Source organism: Gymnogyps californianus, chromosome 4 (genome assembly GCF_018139145.2).
Source record: "Gymnogyps californianus isolate 813 chromosome 4, ASM1813914v2, whole genome shotgun sequence".
Lineage (NCBI taxonomy): Eukaryota > Metazoa > Chordata > Aves > Accipitriformes > Cathartidae > Gymnogyps > Gymnogyps californianus.
This window is the reverse complement of record NC_059474.1, coordinates 36,985,612-37,006,626: the sequence shown is the minus strand read 5'-3', so window position 1 is coordinate 37,006,626 and position 21,015 is coordinate 36,985,612. Positions and strand designations below refer to the sequence as shown.

Below are 21,015 nucleotides of genomic sequence, written 5' to 3'. Positions count from 1 at the left end.
TTGGTGTGCATGCATTTCAGAGGTGCAGAAGGAGCTTGCTGGTTAGCAAATGTGTGTTACTGCATTTGTTGAGCCTTTGTTTAAGCTGCTCTTAAACAGGAGTAAATGGACAAATCTTTAATGTATTTTTTTCTTATTGTTATCAGTCCTCTGATATGTGTAACTGTCTAGTAAACACAACCTGCAGCTTTGTTCATAAAACGCTCCAGGAAATGTGATTTAAAAGGAGGATTTAGCTATGGCTGAGAACAGCGCAAGCAATACACCTTCTAATTTTCTTTATTTCAGATTTTGCCAGTAAAATGTGTTCTTTTCTGTATTAGTGTGCTAGTGCAGATCCAAGGTATTTCAGAGTAATCTGGGTAGTACCACAGAAACCTGCATATTCTTCCTGTTCCCTCCTGTTGTTTAATCAGATGGAAACATTGTCTGGCTTAAAATGGCAATTATATATCATTGTTGTGAGTTCACATAAGAAAGGTTTTGTTTGCTACATCTATGTAAGTACTCTATAATTAGAGTGATTCAGTCACGTTGGGGTTTGGGGGAAAAAGGAGTAACGTGGAACCCAGGCCAGACATGTAACTTCTTCAGCATCTGTCCCTTCTTTAAGTAAATCTGAAAATGTGCTTTTTCTAGAAGAGGCTTTTCACTTACGGTATTCTTGAAAAAAAGTGATAATATTCTAGGCTGAAGAGCCCTCTTTTTGCCCATTACCAGTAGTTTTGGTTTTGTTAGCTACCTTTTGTTTGAAAAGGACCTTTCTGTAGTTCTTCCCAGAGTGAAATCATAGGTGAGTGTTGACCAGAACAAGCTGTTGGCAAAAAAATTTTTGTAGGGGATTTCTGTTGCAATCACCACTATAATCATGAGGTGCCATGAAGTTACTGTACTCTAGTTTGATGTTTTCTGATTAATAACGTAGTTCTGTAAGCAGCAAAAGTAGTGAAGTCAGATTTCCCTTGACAAGTGTTTTTTGACTGGATTCTCTCCTGTCTAGTGGGAGGTGGCTATGCCTGAAGCTCTGTGCAGATGGAGCATGCATAGGAAACAGTCGGTTTAGAATCTCTGTTGTCTAGTAAGGCTCGACCTCTCTGGCACATGCACACACACAGACTGTGATTGTACAAGCCTCATTTCCTGTGGAAACCAGGCTAAAAATCATGTTTAAAGTTTGTCTTGATCTGTAGGAAACACTTTAAAAAGGTGTTGAGAGGCTGGATGGAGAAGAGAAACTGGGCTTTGGCTTCCTATATTTTACAGGATACAGAGTGTAATCAGAGGGTCTATTCCACATTACAGGGAAATAGTGTGTATAAATTCTAATATAGTGTGGCTTTGCACTGTAATTTCCTTAATTTTCCTTCACAATGGCTGTACTGAATTGATTCCATTTATAAGTCAAGAGGTGATTTTTCAAACAATCTTCATGCAAACTTCATGAGACAGCGAGTTTGACTTCCAGGTCACTTCTTTCCAGCAGCAGAATCACTAATAAAATTCTGTCATCAGTACGTAGTTGATAGTTTAATTGCTGATACATGGTGCAGAATGTAGTCTACCTCATTTTCTCCCAAGATGGTGGTACCCAGACTTTCAGAGAACAGAGACAATAGATAAGCTGGCACGGGAAAGGTTCTGGCTGGTATGGGTTCAGGATGTGTGAATTTTCATTCCCAGCTCTGTTACAGACCATCACTTCCTCATCTGTATGTTAAGGATAGTTATGGTTACCGAGTTTTTTGGAATGTTTTGAAATCCACTGAAGAAATGTGCTATGTAAGAGCTAAGTGTTAATGTGCTGCATAATCTTTTGTTCTAAGTAACAATTATTTTTTTCCCACAGGGCAGTGCTACGAATCGCCAAGGCATAAATGAGGACAAATCCCATTCATTGTTTGTTATGTGCTTAGACATTTTTGAAAATTAAGTGCCACTTAAAACAAGAAGTCTGGAAAACTTTTTTTTTTTTTTAAATTCTTTAGAGAAAAGTTTGGAAAGACACTGCAGGAACAGAGCTAAAACTATATATATATATCATATTTAAACAAAACATGCAGTCAGCTGGTGAAAACTGCTTTCTGAGCTCCAGTTTTCATTTAACTGGGAACATAAACATATGAAAGTTAAGGATAGTAATTTGATATCAAAAGAAAGCTGCTTGAGACAAGCATCAGTCAGAGCTAACAGGAGCCATATGCTAGATGTTTTATGTAAGTGATGTGGTCTTCAAAAAAAAAATTAGGAAAAGCATATTTGATTTTTTTTTTTAAGCAGATCTTTCCTAAACAAGTTGTAGTAAACCTTCTGTTCAACAGGCTAAACAGTATTTATGCATGTAATTGATGTTAATGTATTAAATTGTAGACACAAGATATTTTCTGTTGTTGTGCATCAGAGAAGTTTGTTGACTTAACTATAACCACAGAGTGCTTGTAATTTCCCAGAACCACAGGATAGTTAAGATAAAACTTGGCAAATTAGAGCCTCCCTGAGTGAGGGGGTTTTGGCTTTCTATCACTAGGTCTGCTCAAAGTTTTACAGATGTGTGCTAGCCTTTTTAAACCAAGAGCCAGTAATTATCTCCAGCAGACAGTTATGGACAACAAGCTGTGGAGGTAATTCTGGCACAACAGAGGTGAAACAAGAGTTCCCTTGTCATAATGAAGAAGGTTGAAAAGCACTCAGTGGAAAAGAATAAGGCTTAACTGGCAGTAGTCCCTTACAACACAGAAAGAAAGGCTCTAACATAAACCAATGTTTGGCCATTTCTATTGCATTTAAAGCCTTTTAAATTATGATTTTATGGATGATTATAGTAGTCTTTATAGTTAATTAAATGGTTGTTAAGCTCCCAAATATTTGCAAGCAGGATGTATGTTACCCTGGCATACTAACTATAGCATGCTTTGCTAGAGATTGTGTTAATGTTAAGGAACTGATACTGAATGTTTTATATTGATGAGTTATGTGAAGTATAGTTAGCATTTCAGTGGATCCTTTTGGCTTGTTCCTGTTGACAAGAGCCCAACTGGCAGGGGTCAAATATGCAGACCGAATGTTTTCTGCACACTAACCTAGAAAAGCAATTCCATGCTAGAGGTCTGCTTTGAAAGGAAAGGTTGTGCAAAGTGCAAGGTTACTAAAATCCAGGCAAACTTTATTATTTCTTAACTTGTACTTAGCCAGTTTTAAGTTAACAAGTCCCGACTGGGAGTGATCCCAGAGGTGGATCTCTGTAGGCTCTTGGCATTCAGGGGAGAGGGATGGGCTGCTCCCGGAGGTGAGCAGAGTAACTGGTTTGAGTTCTTGTCCAAGCATCTCTCTGGGGGCAGCTGGGAGGCTGCAGAACAAACCTACATAAATTAGCAGCACTTGCTAGGCTTCATGTATAACCCTCCCCAGGTCCCTTTCCCACTTCAGAAAGCTGATGATGGTATTAAGGCCCATTCCTTACATCCTAAATATCGTTCTAGTTAGCTGTGAGTGGATCGGTCCGGGTGTAAGGGAAAGAAAGAGGTCTTCCTCCCGCTCTCCCATCCTGGAGCCTGCGTAGGTGGCAGTGTGAGTACATGGCTGGGAGTAGGCACAGGGATATGCTTGCCATGGTGCTTTGATTTAAGAAATTGCCAGGTCTTTGATGATCTAGATAAATCAATTCAGGAAGTTACTGCCCTTCACCTGGATGCCCTTAAAGCTACCCACAGAGCCCATTTGAACCTATAATGTTAAACCTCAAATGAGGGCAATATATGCCAATCTGTTTGACATTGCACTGAGCTGAACTTAGTAGTGCTCACAAGGATACCCATGACACAGATAACCTCTGTGTGAAAGATGGTAATTTCTTAAATTGCTTAGCTAAATCTGCCTAATTCTTATCATAATTCTGATGCTTTTTAGACATGAAACTAATCATTAAATAAACTGATCCCCTACACAAAGTGCATGGTGACTATTGATCAAAGTTGGTAAACTTAAGTGTCCGATTACAAAGATTCGTCTATGAACAAGTTTAAGCTGACAGCAGGTATAATTATTAGTAAATATAACAACTGTGATGTCCTTTATCCATTCTCAGATGAGGGGACAAATGGTGTTTGCTCCCAGGTCATGTGAAAGCATATCTCTCACGTTTCCCTGTAAGCTGCCTATGATCTTCTTGATTGCCATTGTCTGTAAAGCATGTGGCAGGAACTTTTCAGGTGTATATGAATAAAAAATGTCCAGAAAAGGTTATATTTTAAGGTCGTCACTCTGTGGTCAGATAAGAATGAGGAGGATCTTGGGGTACACTGTGTTGAAGCTGGAGGAATGCTGCTGTGTTGGGATTGCGGCATTGATCTGGTCAGGCCTGATTAAGCAGAAGCAATCAGGAGACAGCATAGCACAAATGTGTATTTTAAATCATTGTTGTGTCTTGGGTAATGTGTGTCACTGTTGTACAACAGATTGCAGAGCTGGTGTATTGAAAAATGTTGCTCATAAGTCTCACTGAAGCAGTTATGCAATTTGCTACTCCCACCAATTCTTTTTTTCTTCCAAAGTGCTGAGTATAATGCAAGATTAAATGCATTTTGATAATCAGTTTTAGAAACTGCTGTTCCTGTTTAGTAGACATAATAGGAATATAGAATTAATAGGGCAAATATTAGATCCTCTAAATTGTGGAGGAAAGTTTGAATTTGAATTAATTTCCAGTAATTTGATTCCTGATTTGATCACAAGGTATTGCTCTGTGACAATAGAAATAGGGTGATTTTCCTGAGATTTCAGAGCCATTTAGGTAAACCTTAATCCCTGGCTGTTGACTGACCTGTGGCCAGAAAAGGATTCGTAGTCAAGCACCCGTTGTTCTGTCTGTTACTCTTTATTATTCCTTTTCCACTGGCAAAGGAAATCTTTTAGCCTGCTGCTTCCCTCTATTTGAGATCACTGGGGAACCGTTGCCACTTCAAGAGGAGGTACAGAGCAGAATCTAAAAGCGTTTCTGTATTTATATAAAGTATGTTAAAATGCACATGTATATGTGTATTCGTGTAGTCATGCTAGTATTATCAAATCATAATTTCTCCTATAACTTTCATTTTGAAGATCTTTCAGTGATTTTTTTAAGTATGAGTTAATGAATTATTTTTAAAGACAACATGAGAAAAGTTACAACCAAGTTAATTTTCAGGCCATCCTGGAACCATCAAAACTTCTCTTCTAAAAAATATGTAGTCCGTACAAAGACATTTGACATGTAGATCTAGGAGAGATTTATTCAGGGTATCAGTCTTAAGGTGTTTGATGCTTTTGTGCCTGTAAAGAGTGTTCTGTGCTTTATCAGCTGAGTGAAGAAGTTGTTCATTAACTTAGCAACATTTTTTTCTGATCTTTGTTACTATTAAGAAAAAATATTCTATCAAGTGGAAATGGTGGGTGATCCATACCACTAGCCTTTGAAAGGGGAGTGAAATCTCCCCTTTTATGTCCAGAGAAATACATGCAACTATTTTGATTGTGCAGTTATCTAGTAGGATATCCAAGCATGAGGTTTTGCAACTGTAAGTGCTAATTTGTTGGCATTTTTCTGAATCTGTCTGTTGCACCCTTTGAGAAAAACTATGTCTGCATAGTGTATATCTCCCATTTTCCGAAGTTCACCATGTCTAAGTTTTGAAATAAGCTGTTGGATGGTTCTCCATTGTAAGAGTTTTATCCCCAGCTCAGTACAAAGACTACAGCGCTGTGCGAATCTTCTCCGATTGTATCTCTACATCCTTGTTCTATGAGCAGATTTTTCAACAAAATGCTTCACTGCACATCTGTTGTCTTTTTACAGGTGATGTATCACCCATCAGCATGTCTCCCATCAGTCAGTCACAGTTTATTCCACTTGGGGAAATCCTTTGCCTGGCCATCTCAGCAATGAACTCTGCCCGAAAACAAGTCACACAAGAAGCACTAATGGAGCACCTAACAACCTGCTTCCCAGGTAACTGGACATTAATAAATCATTGGTCAGATGGGCGCATGTCTGTAAAAGGGCAGTTGAATCCCCAATCCCTGCCCAAAAGGTTGCTTATCTTTTTGCCTTCCTTAAAAGGGGGAGTTTCAGTGTTTGGTAGTCTGTTTTTCTTCACTCTTCTGCATGGGAATATTGATTAATCCTGAGATGCTACCCAAAAGTAAAAGGAGGCTTTGGGTCCTAATCTTATAACCTTTTCTTTATTCTTAAACATACAGAGAGTTGAGTTCTTTTTGACAGGGCCATTCATGTGAGATGCATTTTGCAGGGTTAATTCCTGACTTTATGTAAATATTAAAAATTACTTGAGGTACTAAACAGCAAACTGCATTGGCTTGTTTCTTTTTTCAGACTGGTATCAGAATAAGCTTGTTTGTGATTTTTCTCACAAAATAACCTTCTTTATTATCATAGTCAAAAGAGTTTAGGACTACTTTAGTAGTTACAGAGAACAAAGCGTGTGTCGTAGCCAGAGCAGACTTATTCCACCTTGTGGCTTTCAAGCCAGTTTTAAGCTAACTCCTAAGAGCTCTGTTGACATCATTCAACCAATTCAAGTGTCATTGTCCAATCTCCATAGAGATAACCTCATGGAGGTCTCTGTGTAGAGCATTCTCTCTTAAAGAGCAGGTTTCCCACATACTGCGTGTCTTCCTCCACCTAGGACAGGCTCTCAAAACTGGTGTGGCCTGATGCAAGTAATGGAGTCCAATGATGATGATGTGCCTGCTTCAGGGAGAGGTTATATTTAAAATGAAAGGAGGTTGTCAGCCTGGTTTACAGGGGTTTTCAGACCCTTGTTGGACACAGTTCTGGCTTTTGCTTCTGTATTGCCCTTGCTTGAAAAACCATTTTTTTTTTTTAACTTGACAACTCTCTCCATGACTAAAAGGTTTGGAGAGCCATAGATACACTTGCTGTGTTCATAAATGCTGGGGTACTGTTCAGAAGGTATTCTTCTCAGCATTTGATAATATTTATTAAATGGTAAAATGAAAATGTCTTAGATTAAAGATACTGTAAGATCAGAAAAAGGAAATCTGTATTAAGAATGTACTCTTGAATATGCTGCTTCCCTACTGGCAGTCTGTATCTGGAGATGGTGAATCGTGCAAAATGCATCTTGTAGAGACATCTAAGAGTGTGGTGTAAAAGCATTGGGCAGAGGTTTACTGCTCAGGAGAGCACAACGTTTTCACTTGTGCTTTGGATGATCCTGGTCAAGATGTTTAACTGTTCTGTGCCTGAGTTTACAATTCTCTAAACTAGTTGAGAAACTTCTGTATTCTACCTCTTTTACAGCTGTAAAAAGTAGCTAATTAAAAATGCTTCAGTAGGAAAACTACTGATGCATCTGCTTCATCTAGGCAGCCTAACCATAGCCGTATTTTGATGTCTTGAATTTTCTTGTTTACATTTCAGAGCAAGAGTTACTTAAAGCCTTGAAGGTTACATGGCTTTTGCTGTAACTGGTACTAAGTTCCGAGATTTTAAAATATAATTCTGGATTGAGAGCTGTGTTTGCAATAAACAATTCTGTCTGACATTTAGTAATTGCACTTTGGAAAAAATTACTGCAAGTATATTTTGTAAATACTAGCTTTCTGTCCCAATTTGTGGTTTTGTTTATCAGGGATTTTTTTCGGTATACTTGGCTGATTTTGAAAATAGTGATAAAAGTTGTAAGGGATAGAATGCAAAGAAGGCAAAGTTCACAATTGTAATTCCAGTTTAATTCATTTTGATGTTTTTTTTTCAAGTCACATTTTCTATATAGCTATGTACTAGAAGAGTTCCATAGATTGCAAGTATTTTTCCAATGATTCTATCAATATTTTTATATAAACATTATTGCATGGTGGAAATGCTAATTTATTGGTGGCATCCCTTGGGTTTCCTGGGAGCATGATTATCAGTTGACTCGGTGTGTTGTGCTATTCTTGCTAGACAGAATCATACATCAAAAATAATTCAACAGGCTGGATTATTTTGTAGATTCTGCTCAGAAGAAGCCTGAGGCAAGTTAGCACACGGTCTCCTGCTGCCTCTTTTTTTTTTTTCCACTAGCCATAAACATGTGCATTTCTCAAGTCTGAGATTAAAAAAAGGAGAGCCTTGTTTTTCCTACCTCACTTCCCAACATGTAAAGAAAATTATTGGGGGGGGGGGGGGGGGGCAGAAACCCACCCTTTGTTGTCCAATCCATGTATGAGGATTATCCAAAAATTTTGTCCTTTCCAATAAACAGAACCTCTCCTTGTGCTGAGCGATATTTTTCACTTGTCTGCCCAAACTGTCTCATAAATCAGCTGTGGCTTTTTGAGCCCTTTTATTCACTGTGGCTATTTTAAAATATCTGATGTCCTCCCATATTCTGATAGTTTATTTTTCCTAATTAGGTGCTGATGCTCTGAGAGAGAGGAGAGCATTACCAGTGTACATGTATCTGTCATTGTCACGTAACCTCTCTGTATCTCACCCTGTAGCAGCACTTGTCTGCCTGTGTTGTTTGTGTTTTAATGAACAGATGCTTCAGTGTGTTTCATGGCATGTATAAATTTCCTAAGACCCCAGATGCTATTCTCAAACTGCCTAAGAATAATAAACCTCTTTCCTCAGTGCCGGATCTTACAGTTGTAGTCTAGCCCTCTAGTTTGCTGAGCCATTGTGCAGGCATAAATCTGGGCCATGGCTCTATCTGAAATAAGGTATGCTAATTATTTATAACATCACATAGCAACCACTCCACATCCTTAACTAGTATTTCATGAGCCAATCAGAGTATTTCTTTTATCCCTTGTTAAGCCTTAGCATCAGCTCAGGAGAAAATCATTTTAGCAGATTTAACACCATTTAAATACTACTTCAGATGCATTTTTCATGAATTTATTTTATTGAAAAAGTTTGTAATGATAATGCACATCTTATTTGTGACTTTTGTTGTTTGTCAGGTTTTTAAAAAAGCAAGAGGGCTCCTGCTGCACATGCTCCCATTATTCTAACTTAGAATTAAACAATGAGATGTTTGTACAACGCTACTTTATAATTTATTGACCATGGTTTAAATCCCATACATTAAATGTAAATCTTTGAAATCCAGTATAAGGAGCTAAGAATGTAACCTCTGTTCCTGTGTTTGGCAGCCAGACCCTCTTATCTGTATGAACCTGGCTGAAGAAAACATCAAGCCTTAGTCTATGCTGCCTTTAGTAAGGAATTTTTTCTTCTTTTTTTTTTTTTCCCCAATTTTGTTCACGTACTTATTAAAATCATTTTAAGGTGTTCAAAATTTCAGTGTAGGAAATACGTATGTATTGGTCTAGGTTGCTTCTGAAGCAAACAGTTTTCTGAAAGCTGGCAAATTCCTCTGATGTTCACCTTCATAACTGTTCACTCTTTAAATATGTGAAATGTATATGTAGCACTTAAAATAAGTGTCTTACATTAACTGAGTTCACTCTAGGTCAGTGTTCTTTGTGAGCAGCAAACACGACATAATCTTCTGTCTGGAAGCTCAGTGGATGGCATACTAGACTCTCTTGAGATGCAGAAAATGTACATGTCTGATGATTCAGTGTCCAGACAGTTTCTGCTTTTGAATTATTAAACTACTACATAATCTTAAATAACACCACTGCTGTCATGCAATATTTTATATGCTAGAGTCTCTAAACTACTGGTTTTTTTCCACTTGTTCCTATTTAATGGAGGAAGGGAGACCATAAGGAGACTTCTGAATGCAGTGGGGTAGGTTACATATAGGCATGATGTGGGCAGGTTGCTGTAAAGAGAAAAGTCTTGAGAAAGCCAGGAAATCTATATTTAAAATAGCAACAGTGGGAGCCAGAGTAGTGTCATTGCTCCTGTCCACCACGCAGGAAAGCCTAATTCAACTTTGGGTCTGTTTCTGCTTTTGTAAGTACCTGAAAGAGATCTGAAGAAAACCCATAGCTAGCATTAGCTGGCAGTGCTGAGCTCTGAAGATCTGCATCTGCCATCGTCACTGCTGGCTTAGTGAACCACAGGGATGTACTGTATGCTGGGAGTGATAAAAGTGATAGTCTCCAACTCCAGAGAGAAGGCTGACACGATTAACTTTACAGCATCATTGACTGCCCAGGCACACTAATTTTTTTATTTTTTTTTTCCCCTTGGTGTTTATCTGCACATTCTCTATTCACAGGACTTAGTCAATTAATGTAACTACTGTGCATCCAGTGTTTAGAGATTCATTTACCCAACACATTGTAGTCATTATGGTTTACTGGGTGAAAAATACATATTATTAATTTTATCATGTATTTGCAGTGCATTCTTGCCTAAGTTAGTGTAAAACATCAGAAGATCCATTTCAATCTCTTTCCCTAACTTTTCTGTAAACTCCCAGGAGAATGTTTTCCTCTCTTTTATTTTTGTTCTGATGTTTTTGAAACAGTATGTTAAAAACAGTCTTTAAGTAAAATAAGGATGAAGAACCAAGTTCTCGCAGACAAAGGTAGGTATGTGTTGAGGTATTTATGTGTAAGCTCCTGGAAAATGCAATGGATCGGTCAGGTTGTTTATGTAGACGCAGGAAGAGAGATTGGCTGCTGCACAGCAGGTGCATCTCAGTTGGACCAGGATTGGACCCTGCAGTGCATTTTCAGCACAGGATGGAGAAGCACATGAGCTTGAGTTCGGGGTCATCCACTTCTTGTGGTGATGCAAGGCATAATGTAAAAGGGGTGGTGTTACCCAAGCAGACATAGCAGCTCCACCGCAGGAAAGAAGAGGTTAGATGATGACCACTGGTTGTTATGGGAGTTGAAATCACTCTTCATGTTCCTGTGCTTTACTGAAAGCTCATGGGGAGGGTAGCCTGCTCTCCAATTGCCACTGCCTCGCAATCCAGAGGAAGCTCGGCATATTGTTCAGTTCAGTCCAGAGAGATTCAGGACTCTGGGCTAGGGAGGGGTAGTCCTTTTTTCTCCTGGCTCTCTGGATTTCAGCTTTTCCCATCCATTGCTACTTCTGGCATGTTTGCTCATCCAGCAATTCTGGGGGTCTGCGTTACTCTCTCTAGGATTATCACATAAATTGTGGACGCCCACATGAAAAGGGGGGAAAATGCACGTTCCTGATTCTCCATTTCATTTGCGTATTCTTTCCAGTTTTCAGTCTCATTTATTCAGTTAAATTATATCCTTTCTTTACCTCTTTTACTTCTGTGTCTGGATCGGCCCCAATCTTTCAGCTCTGTGGACTGTGCATAAAATATATTTACTGTCCCCATGTACTTCTTCCTGGCACCTTCTCTGTTGTAACTGCTTTCACTCATGAGTCCACGTTATTCCTAACACTTTGCTGTTTCCATTGTAAGATTTTTAGTTACAGATATTACTGGATGTGAGCAGTATGGTCATGTCTCTAAATTCAAACAACATGGTCATGTCTCTAAATTCAAACAACATTCAAAGCCAGACATAAGAATACTTACTATGTTGCCTGCAACCCAGTAGGAAGGAAGAGGGTGAGTTAAGGAATTAGTTCTCTATTTCTTGTTGCTAATCTTTTGATGGGGTGTTGGTCATAGTGCCAGAGCCCTTGCTATCATCCTCATGTTTGCTAACACAAGGAGATCAGTGAGCTTGCAGGCTCCAGCCTTTGACATGTGGGAAAAGAGTTGGTGACCAGACACTATGTGCTACTGAAGATACTGTGTTTGTGGCAGGTACACCCGGTTGAGATTTTTCCATGAAGTATTTTTGTAAAAAGCATATACTTTGTTGAAATGTTTTTGCATACATGATTCCATGGAATTTCTGTTCTTGAAGATAGTCAGAGTTTGACTTGACAAGGCCCTGACCAACCTGATCTAAGTTGGCCTGGCTACGAGTAGGGGTGTTGACCAGATGACTTCATGAGGTCCCTTCCAACCTAAGTTACTCTCTGATTCTATTTTTTTTTCTAAATTAGTTTTGTTGAAAAGAAAACTAAGACCCAGAGTAAATAATATTAACTTTTTTACTTTAAAATAGACCATCTGAACTTTTGAAAAAAATTTCTCTAGTTCTAAAAATGTAAACCAGGTCAGTACCCAGCATTAAGTTAAAATTAAAATGCATTTTAGTTCAACAAAATGTATTGATTGAAGGTAGCTTTTTCCACTGAAAATTTTGAAGGGTTTTTATTTCTTATTCAGCATAAATAGATTTTTTTTTTAAACTAGCTTGTGAACTAAATCTCTTGTTTCCTTAGCTCTAGATGGAACTTATTCCTATGCACAGCACGCTAACTTGGTATTTTATCTAATAAAGTATTGAAGACTTGGTCCTGCACCACTGAACCCCGCAGAAGTACTGGTAGTGGGAAGGACCAGGCTCACAATGCCAAGTCTACCATGTGGCTAATGTGGCATTGATGCAGGGTTGTCATACCTGTCGCTCTCTCAGTATGTGATATATGCACTTAGGTAATGTCCCTCACATCTCACATGAAAGGTAGGGAACTCTGAGAAGCCAATTTTTAGGAGCTAAATCTGTAACTTCCAGCATAGTGGAAAAATCTGTTTGGGTAAGATGAACTGTATCATTCAAGGCATGTCTTTTTTGGAGCAGCTGATGTAGTGGAAACATGTTTTAATGGGAGAGCAAGTCAGTTCAATCAAGTTTGTGATAAAGGGGCTGTTCAGGGGAATGCTTTTTTTTCTGTGTAGTATTCTTCTGTGGAAAAACAACTTAGGCATCCAAAGTAACAAATAACCGCTGTTTTATACATGACTGGACATTATAATAAATAGTTCTGGTGAACTGGGATATAAATATTTAGTTGGAAGAAGAATAAAAGTGAAATGTTTCCCCTGACACCCTTTGATTTCCAGTGATTCCATCTTGTAGCTTAAGGTCACCTGCGCAATGGAAGTGACTAGAAGTTCTCTCTTTTTTTTTTTTTAACACTATTAATGGCCTCCTTTCTATTTAATTAATAATTGATATGTCTGAAGTGTAGGAGATAAGTGGAAAAACAAACAGACAAGAGAATGCCTAACAAAGTGCTTTACTGGAGTTGTTTGTTCAGCATATTCCAGCTTGCACATTGGAAAAAACAGCTTTTTGTTGGGGAGGGGGGAGCCAGAGAGTCCTGCATGGTTTTATGCACTCCCTGATATGCATTTACTGTCATTTCTAGGAGTTCCAACACCCAGTCCAGAAATCCTTCGACATACCTTGAATATGCTTGTACGGGAGAGGAAAATATACCCAACTCCGGATGGTTATTTCATTGTAACCCCGCAGACTTACTTTATAACACCATCTCTCATAAGAACTAACAGTAAATGGTACCATTTGGATGAGAGGATACCTGACAGGTCTCAATGTACCTCTCCGCAACAAGGAACTATAACTCCCTCCGCCTCGGGATGTGTCAGGGACCGAACACTACCCAAAAACCACTGCGACTCCTGCCATTGTTGCAGAGAAGACATGCACAGCATGCATGCATCTACCCTACAGAGGAAATCAGCAAAAGACTGTAAAGACTCATACTGTCCTCCTTCATTATGTCAGGTCCCACCTACTGAGAAAAGTAAAAGTACTGTCAATTTTTCTTATAAAGCTGAGACACTCACGAAGCCTAAGGATGTAGAAAAGCAGTCTAAGAAATTTGGACTCAAATTATTCCGATTAAGTTTTAAGAAGGACAAGACAAAACAGTTGGCAAATTTCTCTGCCCAGTTTCCTCCAGAGGAGTGGCCGCTAAGGGACGAGGACACCCCTACCACTATACCTAGAGAGGTAGAAATGGAGATTATCAGGCGCATTAACCCAGACTTGACTGTGGAAAATGTCATGAGGCACACTGCACTAATGAAGAAACTTGAAGAAGAAAAAGCTCAACGAAGCAAAGCAGGATCTTCAGCTCACCACAGTGGACGAAGTAAAAAGAGCAGGAATCACAGAAAGTCTCATGGGAAATCGAGGTCACACAGCAAGACTCGGGTGTCCAAAGGAGACCCATCAGATGGCTCTCACTTGGATATACCTGCTGAAAGGGAGTATGACTTCTATGATCCCTTGACTCGATCCCCACGGGAAGGCTGTTTTATAATAGAACACAAGGGAGATAATTTTATAATGCACAGCAATCCTAACATGATTGAATCTCACTTTCCCATGACACCAGAGTGGGATGTGTCTGGTGAGCTGGCCAAAAGAAGAACTGAAATGCCTTTCCCTGAACCTTCCAGGGGAAGCTCCCACTCCAAGGTGCATCGGAGCCACAGCCATACACAGGATAGAAGATCGAGGAATGAGCGGTCCAGTAAGGCTAAAGAAAGGTCTAGATCTATGGATAACTCCAAGGGACCTCTGGGCTCAGCTACTTTAGGCACACCTGAAGATATAGGTGAAGGCTGTAGCCCAGATGACCAAACAACTAGCCAAACTTACATTGACGATAGTACCTTAAGGCCATCTCAGTCGCTTAGTCATCAAAGGGCTCTGATTTCATCTGCAAGCTACAAAGAGACTTGCATCTCTGAAATAGCTGGCGGCAGCGTAGAAATCCCCAGTTCTTGTAGCCTATTGGAACAAAGCAAGCCTACAGAGAATTTGCCATCATATAGCGAGCTCAACTCCTGCACAACAAAATCTGCAGTCGATGACTATTTTCAGTGCAACACATCCAGTGAGACTGTGCTTACTGCTCCATCACCACTGGGAAAGAATAAAGAGGATCATGATACACTGACAGGGACAGATGGGCTCAAAAAGATGACTCCCACAGAAAGACAGTCTCAACATACTGCTAGGGAGCCAGGGGTGCACAAAGAGGAGTCCCCAAAGGGCCCAAGCAGTGGTTCAGCAGTTGCTGGCCAAACTCCAGAGGTGATCGCAAACGGGCGGCTGGTTCAACACCATAGCGCTGAATCAAGCAGCCTTGATAAAAGGAAAGAAATATTTAGCAAGGATACACTCTTTAAACCTCTGCACAACACTCTCTCTGTGAATAGTTACCATAAGTCTAGCACACCCCTGCTAAAGCCCCATCAAAAGACCCCCTCTGACACATTGCCAGTCAGATGTGAGAAACTTGAACAAGCGATAGTAACCTCAGTCACACAAGTCATGCCCGTTTCACAGAGACAGCAAGAGACAACTGGGAACCAGGAGGCCTCCTTTGACTACTACAACGTATCTGATGACGACGACTCAGAGGAAGGAACCAACAAAAATGCTGAGGAAGAAAAGAACAGGGATGATGTTGGTACAATGCAGTGGCTCCTAGAGAGAGAAAAGGAGAGGGATCTGCAGCGAAAGTTTGAGAAGAATCTTACTCTTCTTACCCCGAAGGAAACAGAAAATAGCAACAACCAGAGAGCCACCCACTCAGCCCGCCTGGACAGCATGGACAGCAGCAGCATTACTGTGGACAGCGGGTTCAACTCTCCACGGTAGGACTGTCACATTCATTGCAGCTTTACAGACTAGAAAGTTCCGTTTATAGTTATATGTGTGTGTGATACTGGTGACAGAACATAGGGCTGTATTAAACAATTTCACACGTTTTCAGACAGTGTTTTCTACAGCTCTGGAATCTGCTGTTCAGATATGTGGGTTTCCCACCATACCGTAAGCAACCAATGACCATTTGCGGCATTGACTCTGTATTAGTTCATTTTCTGTTTGCTGAAAACCTCCCTGTATCTTTTTTTTTCTGTATTAAACTTGTGTTTGCATTTAGAATAGAAGGGATGAGCTCCTGCATACTCCCCCTCTTCCCTTTCCCTCTAAGATACCATCAACAAGACTAATCGGAAGACTAGACATGACTAGGTGGCATAATTTTTGGCTCAGACAAAAAAAACCAAATAATTGTTTTGGGTTTGGGCTTTTTTGTTTGTTTTCTGCAAAAATTTTGGAAGTGTATCTATCATCATTCCAAACTGGTGAGACTGGAACAGCCACTCGCCCCACAAGGCTGAAAGTGCTCAGGATATTTGAACTTCAGAGGTGACCCAGCGCTGCATCAGCAGAGAGAGAAGTGCCTTGCCTAAGATACTTGGGAAAAGAGTCCAGACGTTTGCGTGTGGTGGTGCTGGTTAGTCATTTCCATTCCAGGGATCTCAGACATCATGGAAGTCTCAGTGTGCTAGTAGTCTTAGAGGCGTAGGGAGGAGAGAGTTGCTGGTGTGTTCCCTGCCCTGGAGATTTCACAAGTTCATTTCCAGGTTAAGAATCCTTCACTCGAGCCGCCTTCCTTCTCTCTCTGACCTTTGACAGTCCTAGGTCCCTGCTGGAATGGAGCTTGACTGGTTTTGTTTGCCCTGGATAGCAACCCATCAGAGTTCAGAACAATGACTCCAAGAACACAGAAATAATTTACAATAGTAGTTCTCTTATAGTGTCTTACTTAAGCTTAAATTATTTATTGCCTGTGTTTAAAAATAAAACCTCCAAGACTGGATTTGTATTAGGTGAAAGAAAATGTTTTTTTTTTTTTTTTTGTTTTTGGTTGGTTGGTTTTTTCCCCCCTGTAAAAAGTGTTCTTATTTCTCAGAATTACATATTTTTTTAAATCTATAGCGAAGGCTCTTAGAAAGGCATGTGAAGGATTTCCTGCTTCTACACGGGACTAAATTTCATTTTCAGTTAAATTCATGTCACTCTGGAATAAATTCCTTTGGATTTGATGGCTACTCCCACTTGATGTTAATGACAAGGCAGCAATTATTGGACCTGCTGCAGCATGTAGTGATTACCAAACTAGAGCAGGCTTTTAACATATGTATAACTTCTCTGAGTAAAAAATTTGAAAAATAATTTGGGTAAATTGTACCACTTACACTGAGTGCAGCTTAAAAAAGAAACTTAAGAAGGTTTTGCATTTGTTCCTGGTACTGGTACTGATTGTTCTGCAGATGCTTGGCATCTTTCTCACATACAACTGTTGTATGAGGCTATTTGCACTGTTCTTTTTTAAATGTAATCTCTTCTTTTAGTTGAAGTACTATACTTGCAGTCAGTTCTTGTAGGGGAGTAGATGCTGGTGTTTGCTTCTAGCTCAGCCTGTCTCACTCCGCAGAGTGCATTTCACCTCCAGGATAGGATGTCAACTGGATAAAAATCAGTTCTTAGACTACAATTTTGCTAGCTGTATGCTAGCTGAATATCAGGCTTGCATTTCTGCTTAATGCAAAGGCAGACATTTCCTTCCCTAATTATTTACACAAAAGCTAAAATTTCTGTTGATGTTAATCTTAAGCTTAGCTAGCAAGAGAACAGAACATGGCGAGCATACTGGATTTAGTGCTGCTATACCACTTTGTTTAGCTCAAAAGGGAAACAGATAAGCAGCTTTTAATAATGATTTTGTTCCACATATCCCTTTTTTTTTATTTTACTGTTTACTTATTAACAAATGTCTTTTTTTGGCAAGGCCACATAAAGTAAGCTTTAAGGAAAAAAAAAAAAGGCAACATTCTGTAGGGTTTTCTCCTGTATTTGTTTTGTAAGACCAGCATATAGTCTGGATATTTCAAACGCTTTTTCATGAGCTTTGCATCAAGATAATTAAATTGGATGATTTTGCTGAGTTTTGGCCACTCCTCGGTATAAGTCTATAAAAATAAATTGAGCTGAGGGTGAATTCAGCCCTTTGGCTATAATTACCATGCTGTTATTACTTTCCTACCTTATAACAAAAAATGTACTCCACAGCCCTTTTCCAGGAAATACAAAAAAGCCATCCAGCATCCATCTGGTAAGATTCACCTAGATCCATTAGCAGATGCCTAGGGAAGGGCATGAGAACAGGACGTGCATGTAGTGATATTCCTCAGGTATACTCTTCTAGCCTCCACCGATGTTGTAACTCTTGATTTCCTGAGGTGTGGTGATATCTTTTCGTTTAAACTGAAGTGTGCAATGTTGCTCGGGGAATCAAAATTACCAATTCCACACTGTGAAAGAAAAAGTATATTTTTAAAGTGTCACAAGTTGAAAAAAGGGCCTTTAAAAAAAAACCAAACAGGATGTAGTTAAAGAGATTTGCAATGGTCATTTGACTTCAAAAGTATTTTGTGTGCGAAATTCGTGAACATATCATCATTGGGAAAACAGCCTCGCAGTATTTTGTTCATTGCTTTTATGCAAGTTGTATATAGTAAATGTTAGCTGTCAATTTTATTCCTTTATTTTTAGAGCTTATATAATGCTGCTGCTCTTTTGTCACCTAAAGAAAGAGCTAATTTTGGCATTACTCTGCATGCAAAATTCTCACTGCAATCTTTGTGTATACGTGTTGTAATAGTCAGTTTGTAATATCAGAATTGAAAATGTTTGAAGATCTGGAATTGGTGGTCCCATAAAGAATGATACAATACTGAATGATCTCTGAAAAACAAAGGTTGCATCTATTTTCATTAAAAAGCAGAGGGAGAGGAATCAAAAAATGAGCAACAGAAGTGCACCATACATCATTGCAGCTCACAGAGATCTCTTACTATGTGCGTCACCCATCATAGCTGTTTGGAACTACTGACAGTAAGGCGATAATTGGCAGACGATGGTCAGTACCATTTTTATCAATTTAAAAGATCTATGGGAGTTTTCCTAAAAGCATCATTGATATTCCAGATTCAGTCAGTTTAAGATGATTTAAATCTGCCCTGCAACTAAACAAGGTGTTTCTTCCTTCCCCTATGCCATGCACTGACACATCTCTCCCCTGCCACATCCAAAGCTGTGCAGTCCTACTCTTCCCCTGATGCTAGCACTAATCTTTTTTTTTTTTTTTTTTTTTCTTAGGGCTAGTATTTAACTGAGAGCGGTCCCTGATCTGGCTGGCTGCAAGGCTCAGCATCAGGGAAGCAGCAGGAACATGTGGCAGGGTCAGGTCCACACAAGGCAGGCAAGAGCTGCCCCTTTCAGTAGCAGGTAAATTTAGGTTGACTTTAAACTGACTATGAAACTCTGTCATTAGTATCTTTGCTTCTAGTACTTATTTAACAAACCCATTCAGTCCTCTAAATGTACTCTGTAAACATCTCCATAGCAAGTGGTGATGTCATTTTGCAAAGAAGTAGGGATATAGGTGAAGGATACATAACCAGGGGCCACATGGCTATTTGAAAACCAAATCTCTCTCTGCACAGGAACACATTATTTGGAGATCAAAAATTATTAAGAGCAGAAAGAGAACAAAAAGAGTAGAAGTGGTAAAACTAGCCTTAGCATATCTTGGCTGAGCATTTAAAAGCTGTAGACTAAAACGCAGGCTCCTCTGCATTCATAATTAGATGTATCATTAAAAGGCTTAGTCTTTAAAAGTGCCAAGTGTCCTGTCACTCCTGTCGGTAAACGATAGGTTAGAACTAAAGGAATGTTGTCCATTTTAGGAATGAAATAGCAGCACTAATTGTTGTTTAGGGCATGATGACAGACCAGGCAGTTAAGATTTCTCAGCGTCTTGTAAGTTGCAATTGTCTCAGCTGCAAAGCAAAATTGAAGTGTTGTGTTCAGAAGCATTGTGGGTTTAATGTAAAGTAGCATTTTTAGTTAATATTTTGTGTACAAAGACATAGGTAGAAGAGGAAACGAGAGGAAGCTGCGTTACATGATTGCTCTCCTAGCTCTGCCTAGTCACAGAGCTGATTTGATGAAGTTACTTTGTACAAAAATGCACCAGTCAGGAAAGAAAATCACTATGTTCCATGTGCAAGATGGAAGCTATTTCCTTGGGTGAAAAATCCAGATGCTTGATACTGGTTCAGCTTACAGTTTGTGTGACAGCTTCAGCTCTGCTTAGTACTATATCTGTGTTACAGTATGATGACTGCTGAGTACCTCTGGAATCCGTTTTGGAGCAACATATGTGTACCGTCAAAATGAGATGGTTCATTGATGTGACATTACATACAAACACAGGAAGCCTATTATAAAACACTCTATTCTCCTTTCCTGTCTGGTGGATAAATATATAGGCATGTCATATATGAGTGTGTATATATATTTCTTTTCCGTTCTAGTACTCGTGAGAGCCTGGCATCCAACACTTCAAGTATTGTTGAAAGCAACAGACGTCAGAACCCTGCTCTGAGCCCTGCACATGGTGGCGCAGGCCCAACATTCAACTTCCGAGCCACTGCAGACCCACCGACAAGTGAAGCTGAGAAACTGCAGAAACCTGCTAACTGCCTGCAAGCTTCTGTCACTAGTGTCTGATAGTCATCCTGCCTCAGATCTTCTGTCTCATCCTATACAGCAAAGTTTACGACACTGGGACTGATGTTTACATCTTTGGGGAAAAATTAAAAAAGCATCTCAACCACAGTTTTAGTGTTTACTTAAACTGTGCTGCTATGTAGACTAGGGGCAACAAAGAAATCTTTATTTCGAGGTATTGCTTTTCACATTTGCGGCTCTGTAGCAACAGAATAGCAGTAGGGATAATATGTACACTTTTTGCTTCACTTAATTGTAACTGAGCACATATATGAAAGTCTAGACACTGTAAGTGTAATCTGCATTTTCAATGTCCATGCAGTTGCCAACTTCATTTAAAGAAATGCCACAGATGTGTGATGCCCCTGGTCAGAGGCTAAACTCTGCTGCAGAGTTGATCGTTTTTTACTTCAAAAACTGAGCCACTGCTGAAAGTAACCAGCCAGGATCACCATGAGGAAAAACAATGCCAAACATGACAAGTGATGACCTCAGCTCTATCTGTGAATTATTAATACTAATCAGTCATTTTCACTGTGCATTTTTGTGACACAATTTTGCAAATACCCGTTTAAGCGAGTAAAAAGAGGTTTGAGTTTTGTTTTGGTTTGGTTTTTTTCTAAGTATGGAGGGTGGGAAGGGAGGCGGCTTCTCCTTTTGTGTTTCAAAAGTATGAGAGATGTTTACTTACTGAGACTTGCTACTTGACCTTCCATAGTCACAAATGAGGAGGTGGGCCTTTGCCTGGAGGGAGGAGTGGGGAGGGAAGGGAAAGTTATAACTGTCATGGAGCCACAA

At 39.5% G+C, this 21,015-nt stretch overlaps 1 protein-coding gene across 2 annotated transcripts in view; it reads left to right on the top strand.

The window, feature by feature from the left end:
* Nucleotides 1-20,807, top strand: part of STOX2 (storkhead box 2) — a 144,894-nt gene extending 124,087 nt beyond the window's left edge. For both annotated transcript variants that reach the window (XM_050895825.1, XM_050895826.1), the window contains exons 2-4: nucleotides 5,828-5,980; nucleotides 13,181-15,446; nucleotides 20,022-20,807. In XM_050895825.1, coding sequence (XP_050751782.1) covers nucleotides 5,828-5,980; nucleotides 13,181-15,446; nucleotides 20,022-20,217 — 2,615 coding nt within the window. In that variant the 3' untranslated portion in view covers nucleotides 20,218-20,807. The remainder of the gene's footprint in view (nucleotides 1-5,827; nucleotides 5,981-13,180; nucleotides 15,447-20,021) is intronic.
* Nucleotides 20,808-21,015: the final 208 nt, after the last annotated feature.